The sequence below is a fragment of the Triplophysa rosa genome, linkage group LG5 (assembly GCF_024868665.1).
Source record: "Triplophysa rosa linkage group LG5, Trosa_1v2, whole genome shotgun sequence".
Classification (NCBI taxonomy): Eukaryota; Metazoa; Chordata; class Actinopteri; order Cypriniformes; family Nemacheilidae; genus Triplophysa; species Triplophysa rosa.
This window is the reverse complement of record NC_079894.1, coordinates 7,966,210-7,979,918: the sequence shown is the minus strand read 5'-3', so window position 1 is coordinate 7,979,918 and position 13,709 is coordinate 7,966,210. Positions and strand designations below refer to the sequence as shown.

The window sequence follows — 13,709 nt, the reverse complement described above, 5'->3', positions numbered from 1 at the left end:
GGTTGTGTCCAACACCTAAGGCAGCTGTCTGCCTTAATGCATCACTGCCTAACATCATGTCTAATGATCAAGAACAAATTCAGATGAGCTTACCAAGCAAATATGTAATAGCCGATGTCTCAGTGGAAATGCAATTGCAAATTTAAAAAAAATTTAAGTGATAGTTCTCCCCAAAATAAAACAAATCTGTCATCATTTACTCATCCTCTTGTCATTTCAAACCTGTATGACTTTCTTTCTTCCACACAACAAAAAAGAAGATGTTTTGAAAAATGTTGTTAACTGGATCCCATTCATTTGCATTGGTTTTGGGTCCATACAATAGAAGTGAATGGAGTCCAGTGCTGTTACCGACATTCTTCAAAATATCTTCTTTTGTGTTCTGCGGAAGAAAGAAAGTCATAAGGGTTTGAAATGACAAGAGGTTGAGTAAATGATGACAGAATTGTCATTTTTGGGTGAACTATCACTTTAAGTTACTTCTTTCGACCACTCTATTAGTCACCATTGTTATGCTTTCACTCAACTGCTGGACCACAAGCACAAAATTCTGACACATCATTGACAGGAAAGAAAACATCAATACGGCCTTTAAAACCAACCAGGCCATTCTTAGTAGACAGGATGTTACCTAAACACTGAGCTTTGATTGACGCCTTCCTACCGCCCAACATATTTAAAGGGTTTCAGAAACAGCCAGGGTGAGAAAGTCAGGAACTCTTCAAGAACTCTTTTGTAGAGCATCAGTCCACTGAGGTTGTGTACGGCATGAATATACATTCCAGACAGGATCATTCCGAACTTGTTTGTTTGTTAAATGAGCCATGCCTCCATTCATAATTGTATTTTCCAGCATTAATTATGTGTGTGTGTGTGTGTGTGTGTGTGTGTGTGTGTGAGGGTGGACATGTTTTTATATCCCGGTGGGGACCTAAACCTGAATGCACACCAACACATGGGGACTCGTGTCACCGTGGGGACCAAAATTGATGTCCCCATGGGCAAAAAAGCTTATAAATTGTACAGGACAATATTTTTTTAATCTAAAAATGCAAAAAGTTTTCTATGATCTTTAGGTTTAGGGGTAGGGGATAAAATATACAGTTTGTACAGTATAAAAAGCATTACGCCCATGGACTGTCCCCACGGAGATAATAAAACATATGTGTGTGTGTGTGTGTGTGTGGGAGAGATGTGGAGGGAGAACACACCATAAGTCAAGGGTGGACTGCAGGGCTGCATCTGTCTCCTGAGCAAGCGGCCTTAAGGAGAAAACAGGTCACCAGCTTCAACACCCAACATGCTCAAAAAAACTTAAACCTGTTATCTATTGTAAAAGATGCTGCACCATATTTGCATCAGCCTGAGCATTTGGCCTCTCTAAAAGAGTCATCACTTTTCAGATTATTAAAAGAACGAGTGTACCTATACAGATGATTTTTTTACTGTCCTACAAAGGAAAACAAATCAAAAGGGTCTGTCAACAGTTGTAACATTACACAAGTATTTATCTGGAGCGACTGGGGATACACAGTCCAAAATCCAACTTTGCAAATAAACACTGTTCCCATTTAAAATAAAATTAGCCTCTTTAGATTTATGAGTTTATTAAGGCAAAATTATTTTTGCAAAGTTTTTTGGAACGGCGCTCTAAAATGCTGAGGCAGATATCAGCCCTTCACATGACCACACATCTGACAATTTAGTCTAATAGAGTCAAACCTTCTGCAGATAATTTTGATTAAAACTGAAAATGTTGTCATCACCAACCCACACTCATATCACTCAAAATCTTTCTCTGTTTGCTGTGGAAGTTGCTCTTTTCTATGCCTTTTTACTTTTTCCATATATCGCATACTGACAAAAACTGAAGCACATCTAACACTTTTTAAGCTCATTGCATGAACTACTATTCTTCCTTTGGTCATGTCTTATCTTTCCTAGGGGAAGTGAGTCAGTGACTGCCCCTTAAAAAACAAGTGCATGAAGCCCCTGGCCAGGCATGTCCATATCTTCCAGCTGGTCTGCTTGATAACATCCACATAATCCCCTGACACCTTCCAATCTGACCATCATCGGACCACCAACTGCAACGCTCTGAGAAACATCTGTCCTATATCTCAAACATTGATGAAGTAAAATCACCTTTTCACTTTCTAGTTCCTCTGTGAATTTTCTCTTAATGCCACCAAAGTCAAGACTGCCCCGTATGTATATTACAATTCAATGCCAAAATTGTGGCAACAAGCAACAGTGCAGAGATCTGATCCTTCTTTCTTTCTTTCTTTCTTTCTTTCTTTCTTTCTTTCTTTCTTTCTTTCTTTCTTTCTTTCTTTCTTTCTTTCTTTCTTTCTTTCTTTCTTTCAAAGCTGCTTCAAGACACCCTGGAGTAAATTTTGGTCCTAAAGAGGCTTTAACTTTGATGCAGTCATGCTAACCAGTTAGTCATTTCTTTTTTATTTTGTCATACTGAAGAAAGGATAATATGCTTATTTCTCCTCTAGCTTGGTTTATACTAGATGGAATTTTTGCAATGTTAAATCCTGCTGCTAACAAACTTCTGGAGCTTCCCACATTTTTTTGTTTGTTTTCAATTGATAATCATTGTGTTTAAAAATACTATTGCATTATTGCTTTTACTGCATGTTTTTAAGTAAATTCTACAGTTTTATCAATTTTGATTTACTGAAGCTTTAAAGGCGGGGTGTCCGATTTCTCTTAGCCTCAGTTGTCTAAAGCGTAATTCGGAAATCGGTTACCCCGCCTTTATGTGCAACTCATGACAAGTGTAATCTAATGAAACCATCTGATTATCAATACTCATCTGATTCATGTGTTGACATCTCTGAGAACACACTTCACAGAGGATCATGGCTGAAATAAGAGCAGAACGAAATGGGTACTCGTGAAACCAAGTACGGCTTTCCATATGCATAAGCGTAACGATTCACTATAATATGACCCTATTGTGTACATCCTGGATTGGTTGAATGTACAGACTTTGTTGCCAATACATGCCATCTTGCTGCTCAGTTATAAACATCGCATTTCGTCCTCAGTGAGCTACAGCAGACAGTGTGGGTGGTAGCCTGGATGACATGAAGTTAAACTGTAAAAGCCTGGCTCAGCTGGACCGTTTGTTTGCATTATTATGCATAAAATCACACTCATTGGCATAAATCTCCATGTTTAACTTCATATGATAATTCAGGCTGAGTTCATTGGCAAGCTGTTGCTTGGGAAGAAGCTTACTGCCTTTTAATAACAGAGATAAGGACGCTGTTTTACAGCTAATAGAAGCAGTTATTACCCATGCTTTGGTCACTTTCATCTCCCGTTTAGCTAGATCATAATCGATTCAAGGCCAATAAATTCTTATGTGTTCCTGTATTAAATCAATACCAATGTGACAGTCTTCAAAGCTCTTGACTATCATTCTTGACCAAATATGGTCATCATGGACCAGAGAAGCACTAAATATACAGTAGGCAGGAACTATATTCATAACCCCTGCTGCGCAACTATAAATACATCATACTTTATTCAGATTCATACGCACATATATACACAGCACGTAGTCAACAACAAGTGGCATGCACAAAAAGCTCAGCTCTGATGCATGCTCATTTACAGTAAAAGCATGTAGACCTCAATCAGCGAAGACTTCACATGTACAAACACAACCACAGACAGGCTTTCAAAATGTTCAAAATTCAAAATATTTTTTTTGAAGAAAAACGCCTACTGTATGTCAGTAAGAAATGGTTTAAGGATAAATATGTCTATTTCTTCAACTTTTCACCAGTTGCTGATTGGAATAGAGATGTAAAAATGACGCTGGTTGGCTCACGTCTCCAGTGACGAAGAGAGTAAAGAGACTAAATACTTCTGATCATAGCAGGTTCGAATCCTGTCTACTGTTTTCCCATCACATATCAGAACATAAAACCATATATTCTTATTAAAATGAAAAAAAAAGATTGAAAAGTGGCTAACGAGTGTTTAATAATGAAGTTGTATGGTAAGGTTGGGGTGAACAACTGGTAACGTAACTAAACAGACCTGACGGGCATATATTGTCCCTCCCACCAATGATGCATATCCCACTGATATTTTATATAAATATTTTATTTCTTGAAATATTATTACTCAGTTGTTTTTAATATAATTGCAAACAAGCCGATAACATCTGATATCAATAAAAAAATATGTATTTTTGGATGTTATATTGGCATCTGTTATCAAGAGCTCGTGGTTGGCTGCCCAGTCGAACTTTTCCACTTGTTGCAACTTCAGTGTAAGAAAATGTGACATTCAGACAGCAACGAACTCAATAAAACATTACTTAAAACAAATCGCATTTACCTGGAAGAGAAGCTCTCCATCTTACAGCAAAGAGCAGCTTAAGAGCAGGTAAAGCGGATTGTTATGCCTGCCGTGGCAAATCAGATGTTGTGTTGTTTTTATATGTGAAGCGCGGGTGCTATCTGAGTTTACGTTATAGTTACAGAATTGTAAAACTACAACAGAGTATACGGAGTTCGGGCCAATTGTGAATATATACGTTCTGATTAGTCTGGGAACACGTCGTGATCTTACCTGAAATTAGCGCGTTTTATTGCAAATTCTATTTCAATACAAAAAACAGAAAAGCATAGCATTGATTAGTTTGCTTTTGGTTATAACGTTAGATGGAATAATTATGCTAGTGAAGGACCCGTAGTGAAAGGACTCGAACCGTGTGCTTGTGAATATGCTATTTATTCTTAACAGAAACTTGTGAAGTAAAAACAAAACCATACGTCCATTGCTGTATTCTGCTTCATTTATTTTTTTAGCTCATAAATACGTTTGTTTCGTAGGTAGGCTATTTTACACATTGCATAATGTTTTTTAAAAAAAACGCACAGCATATAATGTAGGCTTGTTCTAAAATGTAAAAAAATCTTAATTAACTAACAATAACTATTACTAAGTTCACCCATGGGAGGCTAATGCGCTACAACAATATTTTTAAGATGCTGTTCTGTATTTAAACGGTAAAATTGCATGTTGTCTAGCTAAGGAATTTATTCATTTAATAATTTTATTAGCCCACCCTCTAAACTGTTAAGCACCCCCTTAGCACCCCCAAGAAAAACGTCCTGGCGCCGCCCCTGTCAAGAAGAATTCCATCTTATTTCTCTAGCCAGACAACAGCACATTATGGCAAATGTGTTATAAGGAATATTAAAGCATGCATGTGCAATTACAGTAAGATGCCATTGCATAAGTTCACTGGGTAAAATATTTATTATGCATTGTGTAAGTTACTAATATATCTGAATTTCATTAAAAATGTAAATATAAAAAACAGCATTTACAGCCATTTTTCTTTTCAAGGAAAGACAGTATACATGCAGGGAGAGTAATGGGAAATGGGATTGAAACAGGCCAAATTTCCACCTGTGTGCTGATGAACTGCTGTTATGTTTTGTGCACATGTGCACTACCCACTGTGATGCAGCACCAACTGAAAAATACAGTGTTGTCAGCAAAACTATCTAGAAATAGCTCTTTAAATCCCAAAAACATGTATTCAAAACGAAGGGTAAAGGACTATGTTAAAATCTATGTTTAAATTCTAGCATGGACAGAATTCTACATTGACAGTAGTAACAGGTAGTAACAACTATAATAGTAAATAAAAAAATGGAAAGCTTTATATTTGTTAATTTAATTACAAATGTATAGCTTGAATGCATTTTAACTTAAGACACTCGGGATAAAATGTCTGGCAAATGCATAAATGCAACATAAATCTGGAAACATTTCTACCAAAAGTTCGCCAGATCTTGTCTCTTACTTGGTAAAAGCTTGTTTGTTTTGTAATATTACTGTTTGTAATTCATTTCGGTAACTATAAAAGACAACAAAATTCATACACTTTAACTAAATATAACAAAATTTGCTTTACAGTTTGACAGAGTAACAGTTTGTAGAGGGGACCTGAATTGGGATACTGTTCATGAGAATTTAGGTTAACTCCACTAAAGTCCTTGTTAGTGGTGAACTTTAACACACAAAACAAGGTTTCTCAACATTAGGGGGAGAATGCATTCATACAACATCTACAGCATATCTTCCCCTTGTACAATCACATTTGTAAAGCCAACTCCAACCCTCCACCTGACACACTTGTTAATTGACAAGTACTTTATTAGCGAAGGAAGCTATTTTTAAATTGCTCTGCTTTGTGAGACATCCCCAGACTGGTGAACCTTTTGCACAGTGCCACGTGCAGCGCATGTCTCGACAACAACACCTCTAAAAGAAGCGTGCAACCACACCCAATTGTCTCGGCCTCACTTCTGTCATCATTTACATTTATGCATTTGGCAGACGATTTTATCTAAAGCGACTTACATTGCATTATCCTATACATTTCTTTCTAAGTATGTGCAATCCCCTGCGATCAAACCCACGACCTTGGCATTGTTAGCGCCATGCTCTTACCACTGAGCTACAGGAAACACCAAGAGAATGACATCATAAACGAAAGAGAAGAAAGTGATCCACCAAATCAGCCTCTTCGCAGGACGTAAAACAATATGTTATGAAAACACCGTTATGAAAGATGAAGCGCTCAAGCATTCAGAACAATCACTGAGTTGAAATCTCTGCACGGTAGTGGAAGGGAATTTAGGCTGTGTGGTTGTGGCCTAGTTTTGTAAAGTGGACTATTAAGTCATTCCATTCAGCTTTCCCAAAGCTGAATGCTTCTCAATTAGCAACTCGACCCTCAACCCTGGAAATGAAATGTGAACTATTCAAAGCCGACTGTAAACATAGATATAGAGTGAAATCAACCGAGCTGTACATCAGCATCTATTCTACTCCCCTATGCACACATCCGTAATGTCAGTACCCTCTAATTTTATAAAGAGGTCTTTAAGACCAATTGCAGTGTACCTTATAATCACAGTTTACATTAGACCACAGTTTTGATGGCCTATTTCCAATACAGCAATTCAGCATCCTTTACTGTTTGGACAGCATCCAAATGCAATCCTCAGGGTCAAAGACACAGAGTAAATGGAATATCACTCTACTGAACATGCTGATCAGAACTCATTCAGGCTTCTCGAGACTCTGGTTGGCTGACGCTGTGAAACTGAATAGGTTTCAGTGATCCTGTTCATTACCTCTGTCACTGATGTGAGCGTTCAGTGTAACTCGTGCAAATGAACGTATTGACCAGCACACAGAATACACCTTCATGGGTGCGCCAATAACCTCATGCACCATAAGATGCCACCAGGGAAATATTTGCAACTTGGTTTCACAAAAAGCTATCAATCACTGCTAATAGCATTCAGACCTCTATGGGCTTTATTCTCAATTACATTAATAATGTATTGAAAGTCAATGAATGGCTAATATTCTCATAAATAATTTTGTCTTTCAAACTTGATCCAATCGGGAACTGGAATAGGGGAAAAGCATTTTCATTTATGTCCCAACTCACTGAGAAAAGGGTGTATGCCATCAAATAAAAGGACTTGTCCTCTTTCTACAGTAAGATGAAGACATCATTTACTCTATATATGAATGCATTAGTTCCGTACATTTATACCTGAACGTCATTGAGATTAAAATAAGTTAGCTTTCTATCTCAAACTGCGTCTAGGCCTTTACGTGTTCACCAGTAAACAATTAGAAAACAATTCTACATTAAAGACGACAAACAACATACCCTTCGATCAAGAGTGTCGTTTAACGTCACACGCGTTCGTGGCTGCTGCTAAAACTCACCTCCAGATCTGTCCGAGTTGCAAGATGTGAATGACGGACTGCAACAGCCAGATACAGAGGGAACAGGACGCCGAGCGTGTCTTACTAGTCCGGGCTGCGGTAGCGCTGTTGCTGCTGTTGGTCGTGGTGTTGCTCTTGCTGGCTGTGGATGCTTGTCTTTGAGGTGTAGTCGGGTGGGCTCCGACGTCTCCGTGCGAAGCGGAGCAGCTAAGCAGCTTCCCGTCCATGTGCGAGCAGCTGGCCGCGGCGCCGCCGGAGCTCTCCTCGGTGCTGAAATCATGGACGAACCATCTGAAGCTGAAGACTTGGACGGAGAACGAGCCGAGCACCACGAAAAACAACGTAAGTCCGAACCACCAGTAGTCGCGGCGGAGGTAATAGTCGGCCGATAGCCAAATATCTGTGCCCACATCAGCGAAATACACCGCCACTGCGGCGATGATCCACAGACAGTCCCAAACCGTGTATTTCTGCTGCTCCCTGCCGAGGCGCAGGCACGTCGAATTGGAGCCACAGCAACGCGACTCCCCGTTGACGAAGTCCGCCTCTCCGGTTCCAGAATCCGGCTGCGATCCCGGAGCGAGCCCTTGAACCGAACCCGAGTGATCCGAATTTTGCAAAGGCGTGAATGCTACATCGCTCTTCTTCATCTTTAGCACCCCGTCGGATTTAGCGGCCATTGTAGCAGCTTTGTCTTGTTCGTGTTCGCCTCCCTGTTCGCGTCGTCTCCTCGGCTTCTCTATTCCAGGCGAAGAGACACTGGGCTGGGCGACCTCCTCTTCCGCCAGCTACAGCGCCGCCTGCTCATAACAAAGCAACACTTCCTTTCGGCAGCGGGTACAAACCATATGCTCTCCCGTGGCTCCTACTTAAAACTATGACATCATTGCTTTGCAACTCTTCTTCGGTCGCACATCATGGTGTTCGATATCCAGCTATTGCAGCACAGCCTTGTGACAACTCCACAATCACCGACGGTAGTTAAACGATCGTGGCTTTGGTAGCGGTCAATATTTTAGCTGTGACCGCTCGATTGCTGAAGCATTTACGAACGTGCGGTTTCGAATTTCGTCATATATTTAAGAAACGTTTGTAATACAGTAGGCCTACTTATTTAACGCAAATGTATTTCCATAAAACGCTAAAGAATTACTTTATTGTCGGATAAAAGAACGAAACAGTTCCATATTTGCAAAGTTATATGCAATAAACGTGAGCGAACATCTTATGAACGCTAATTTCCTCCAATACTGCTAACGCGTTTTCGTCTCGTGCAATGGCTAATTGTTCAGCACCATGGAAAGCTCCTGCTCTCAGTTCGTGCGTTTTTTTGGCTCATTGTACGCTACGCAGAAGGACCGCCATAAACAACGCGTCGCGTCGGAGGTCCGTATATCAATAAGTACGCTCCAGTGCCAGCCGGCGTATTGTGCTGGGTGGGCTAACTTGCGTCATTATTGAATTTATGGGCACCGTTGAGTACGGCATTGTATTGTCGACACGCCTTCTGTTCCCCGGCCACACATACATACACCGAGTGTCTGCTTTGAAAAAAATAGCGTCTGTGAGGCGCGCGTGTACACACACACACACACGCACGCAGGCACGCACACACACACACACACACACACACACACACACACACACACACACACACACACACACACACACACACACACACACACACACACACACACACACACACACACACACACACTGATGTTGAGATATCGTATCGATTCAAGTCTAACGCGGGGAAAATTAGCATACACCAACAGATCCCGCCAGGTAAAGATCATATGAATCAAGGATGCACGTCGCCCACAAAAACACGTTGGAAAAAGATAATCAAATCTCTGACGTATGTAGCCCTAACACTTTAATAGCTTGGATTTTAAACTTCACAGTCTCACCGACTGCATGGGATTGGCCATTGAAACAGGTGGCGTCAACATAAATGGGCTGTCGTCAATTGCCTTTAATAATAGACCGGGACGAGGGATGCAACAGAGATGAAATCTCACTAATTAAGTACAGATTAGTTGTCCTGGATCTTTGAAGATAGAAGATATCCCGCTGTGCTTGTGTTAAAACACATTGTTTTATAAAAGCTTTACAGAAAATACACTTCTGTAGAGAGAAGACGGTAGACAGTAGAACAGTACAGAAATAAGAAAAGAGACAGTAGAAAGAAGACAACAGTACAGAAATAAGAAAAGAGACAGTAGAAAGAAGACAACAGTACAGAAATAAGAAAAGATTTAAAACCAGAAAAAAAGATTTAATACGTGGTATTATTGGAAAAGTTTCATAAGATGCGAGTCATTGATACTAAATGTAAAATGGTTTGCAAAAATAGATTTTAAAAATTGTATATAGGGTTGTAATCAGACAAATATGTCTTAATATATGTATGTATATTCATGTCATCTAATGGCTGCAAAAACGTGCGTGTAAATACAAGATGACTGAACTGATGACAGCTGCTTCAATTTCATACAACTGTAAGAAACGAATGCCCGTCAAAAATACTGATAATCTTATCCCAACGCTTGTAGTCAGAAGCTACATTGTGCTCTCATAAAGCAAAAATGTAGTGGTTGCTTTGATAGTTTTGAAGAAAGCAGAAAAAAACTAGTTCTGAGACCTTGAGACATATAGTCAACAGTTGAGATACTATACAAAACATACAAAAGTTGAATGGTAGATAAATGAATAAAAAACATTGCGTGTTGTGTAAGTATCCCAAGATCAAGGTACAGAATTAATACAGCTATCATGGCTCTTCAATGGCTCAATCCCTCACCTTGAGCTCTGTCTGTATGCCACCTGGTCAAGCTTCAGAAATGAGGCCATCTGTCATCCTCAGACATAGCAGGAGTCAGCACCAGCAGCCTGTCGTGACTGCTTTAGCAAGTCCATTTTAGAGCCCACTGACGAACAGACAGTAATCACCTAAACATCAGGTGTGTTAAATTGTCTTGAATTTAATCTAGTCAGACTAAATCTCTTCATACTACTGATTTGAGAGTAGCAGTGTGGTTTTAATATGCGAAACACTGCCGGTGTATTTGTTGTGGTTCGTTGTATGTGTTTCCACAAATAATAAGCAGCCCACTACAATTTTTTGTAAAACTATTTGTAATCACATATTATTTGTAATGTTTTTTTTCAGGATACTATCAGAACTATCAGGATAAACCAGATGCATTTATAGGCCAATTGCAGATAATTACACAGACACAGAGAGCTCTCTCTAATTCCCCAGTTAAACATAGCATTAGTTTAATTCACTCTCCCCCCAAACACTTATCTCCTGCCATTCGATGAACATGAATTCATCAGATATCATTTCCTGCTTAAACAGTCTTAAAATGGTTTGCTAGTCTGGCTGGTGTAAACTTGTGTTCACCTCGTGCTCACATTACTTAACTTTTGGCTGGATTTTGCTATTGAAGACCCCAAAACACCAAACACAATTAGATTTCATTGCTGTTGCCAATGCAAGTTACACTTAAGCAGATCAGCAACATGACAACTACGAATAGACAAGAACAAAACTATACAAAATGGTGTACTGAGAGGCAGACACGCTGTGTAAGACAGTACAGCCTGAACAGACTAGGAGACCAGCTAAACTGACAAATCATTTTAGGCTAGTTTAAGATGCTTGCCATAAATCTAACTTTTAAATACATTTCAGATTGTTCAGACTGAAAACCAGGGTCTGTCTGTGGTGGTTATTAAGAAACGTCTGCTGTTTGGTGGAGAGTGGCCTCCCTGTGCTACCGCAATATAATTACAACTGTCTTCTCTTATTGATCTGGACAGGCTCTTTGTCAGACGGCTGTACCCAGCTTTCCAGCCCTTCATACACTCATATCGGCCATTTAAAGATTCAATCTTAATGACATCAGCAATCAGACAGTCAAACTATCAGGCTGTCCCAAGCATTCTACAGCCTATATTGTTTCAGCTCATAAATTAAATGTGTGTGCATTAAGAGTCTAGTCAGCATCAACTCTAACAAAAAAGGTGGGGAGTTTTCTATTATCCCCCAAGAGAGACTGTTTTATTAATGAGGTTTGTCTGCATTTAGCTTTTATACCTCTTTGAAAGTTCCCGGCATGACAGTCTCTTTGCATTTGCAGCAGCACCGGAAAATCATGTCATGGCTGTCATCATACAGCACAAGAAAATCATGTGACCTGAATATACAGCTGCGGAAAAATGAAGAGACCATGCCAAATTTTCATTTAATTAGCATTTCTAGCCCTTTCAGTTCAGTGTCTGTTGAATTTCAACAAAATCAAACCTCAGGAGTGACAGTCATCCAACAGCAATGTGAAAGACTGACACCATGAAACTGTATATAAATCCAGGTTATCATATAAAAAATAATTTTTGAACTTTTCCTAAATACATGTGCAAATATTACTGTTGTATTGTTATAAGTGAGTTTGAACTTGTTTTCTTTGCAGTATTTGAGGTCTGAAAAAATACAGAGCATTTTTTTCTTTTATTTTGAGCTTTTTATTTAGTTTTCATTCTCTGCAAATAACGCAAATAGAAACAATATTATAGGAAATATTGTTAGTAGTATCATTTTACCTAAACACATATAAATTCATGATAAACAGAAAATAATTTTGAAATGGCCTATTCATTTTTCTGCAGCTGTATAGTGCCAATCGTGGTGAACTACATCAACATTATGTGAAAGATTTGATCAATCCACACAAAACCATAAGCCACATATAAAAAGTCATGACATAAATTGTTATATAAATCATTATGGGAAGCCTTCATTCTAAAAATAAATGCTTGGTTGTTTCAACCCTTTGTTGCATAACATAAAGAAAAAACAACAGTTGGGTTATAAATTAATCTATGCTGGGTTGAATCTGCCTTAGATTTGACTGTGATCCTGTCAGGATTGTAATTTAACAATCACTAAAAGTGTAAAGGTTAAAAAAATCGCTAAATAATTTTGCCGCTGACTGTTCCTTGAGATTTGATCTTTAATGTTAGCCTCAAATTCAGAATGTGCTGAAATTCGCAGTGGTGCTTCAGACAGATTTAAATGCTGCATAAAACAGCATGCATTTCTATCAAATATGGCAACATTCTGTAAAATCCTCAACTGTGAAATGAATGACAGCCTGTAGTTGCTCAGCAACAGACCATAATTTCTCGGGTTTTGTGCGCAAGCGTCTAGTGAGAAAGCAAGCCATTGTGACAGACCATGGAAGTGATTCTTATACAGTGAGTTGTCAAGCAGAAACTGGGCCAGTGGCCTCTGCATGCTTCATAGACAGACGAGTTAAAATACCTCCAGTCACAGTAAAGCACAGGATGACACATTAGGGCTTGTTCAGCCATCCAAATATACCCCGCCGTGAGAAGTAACTTGACACAACTGAATAAAATAGCCACAAAGTGTATAGGATAAAAAAAAGTACATCTAATATAAATCAAATGAGAAGTCCATTGAACCATTTGTCCTTTCTTCCAAAATAAAAAATGTTTGCAAAATCCATATTCATCTTACACATAACGACAGTGCTCAGCTCAATGCACTGGGATGTCCAAAGCTGCCAGACCGAGCGGCCGAATTCAATACACCTTACAATTTAGCCAGCACCCTGGTTCTATACTGTTTACAAGCCATTATCAAACCTTATTATAGCCTGTGACTATTCCTAATGGGACTTTGTGTCCAACTTTAATTCATGACTCGTCTCATTAAGTGATTTGTATCCACCAATGTCACTGTCAATATGGGACTCTGTTTGCAATTGTAGTGCTACGTTGTTCTTAATGGCACAGGATTAGTTTTACTGCTTGTGTCCTCAGCTACGTACAGTTAATAATTGTCACAAATATAAACGTATGTGCACTTGCACACACTAAGG

The 13,709-nt window shown here is 39.1% G+C and overlaps 1 protein-coding gene across 1 annotated transcript in view; it reads right to left on the bottom strand.

Moving 5' to 3' along the window:
- The window catches only part of xkr4 (XK related 4), a 53,009-nt gene extending 43,660 nt beyond the window's left edge, over window positions 1–9,349 (bottom strand). The window contains exon 1 of the mRNA XM_057333881.1: window positions 7,795–9,349. Coding sequence (XP_057189864.1) covers window positions 7,795–8,474 — 680 coding nt within the window. The 5' untranslated portion in view covers window positions 8,475–9,349. The remainder of the gene's footprint in view (window positions 1–7,794) is intronic.
- Window positions 9,350–13,709: the final 4,360 nt, after the last annotated feature.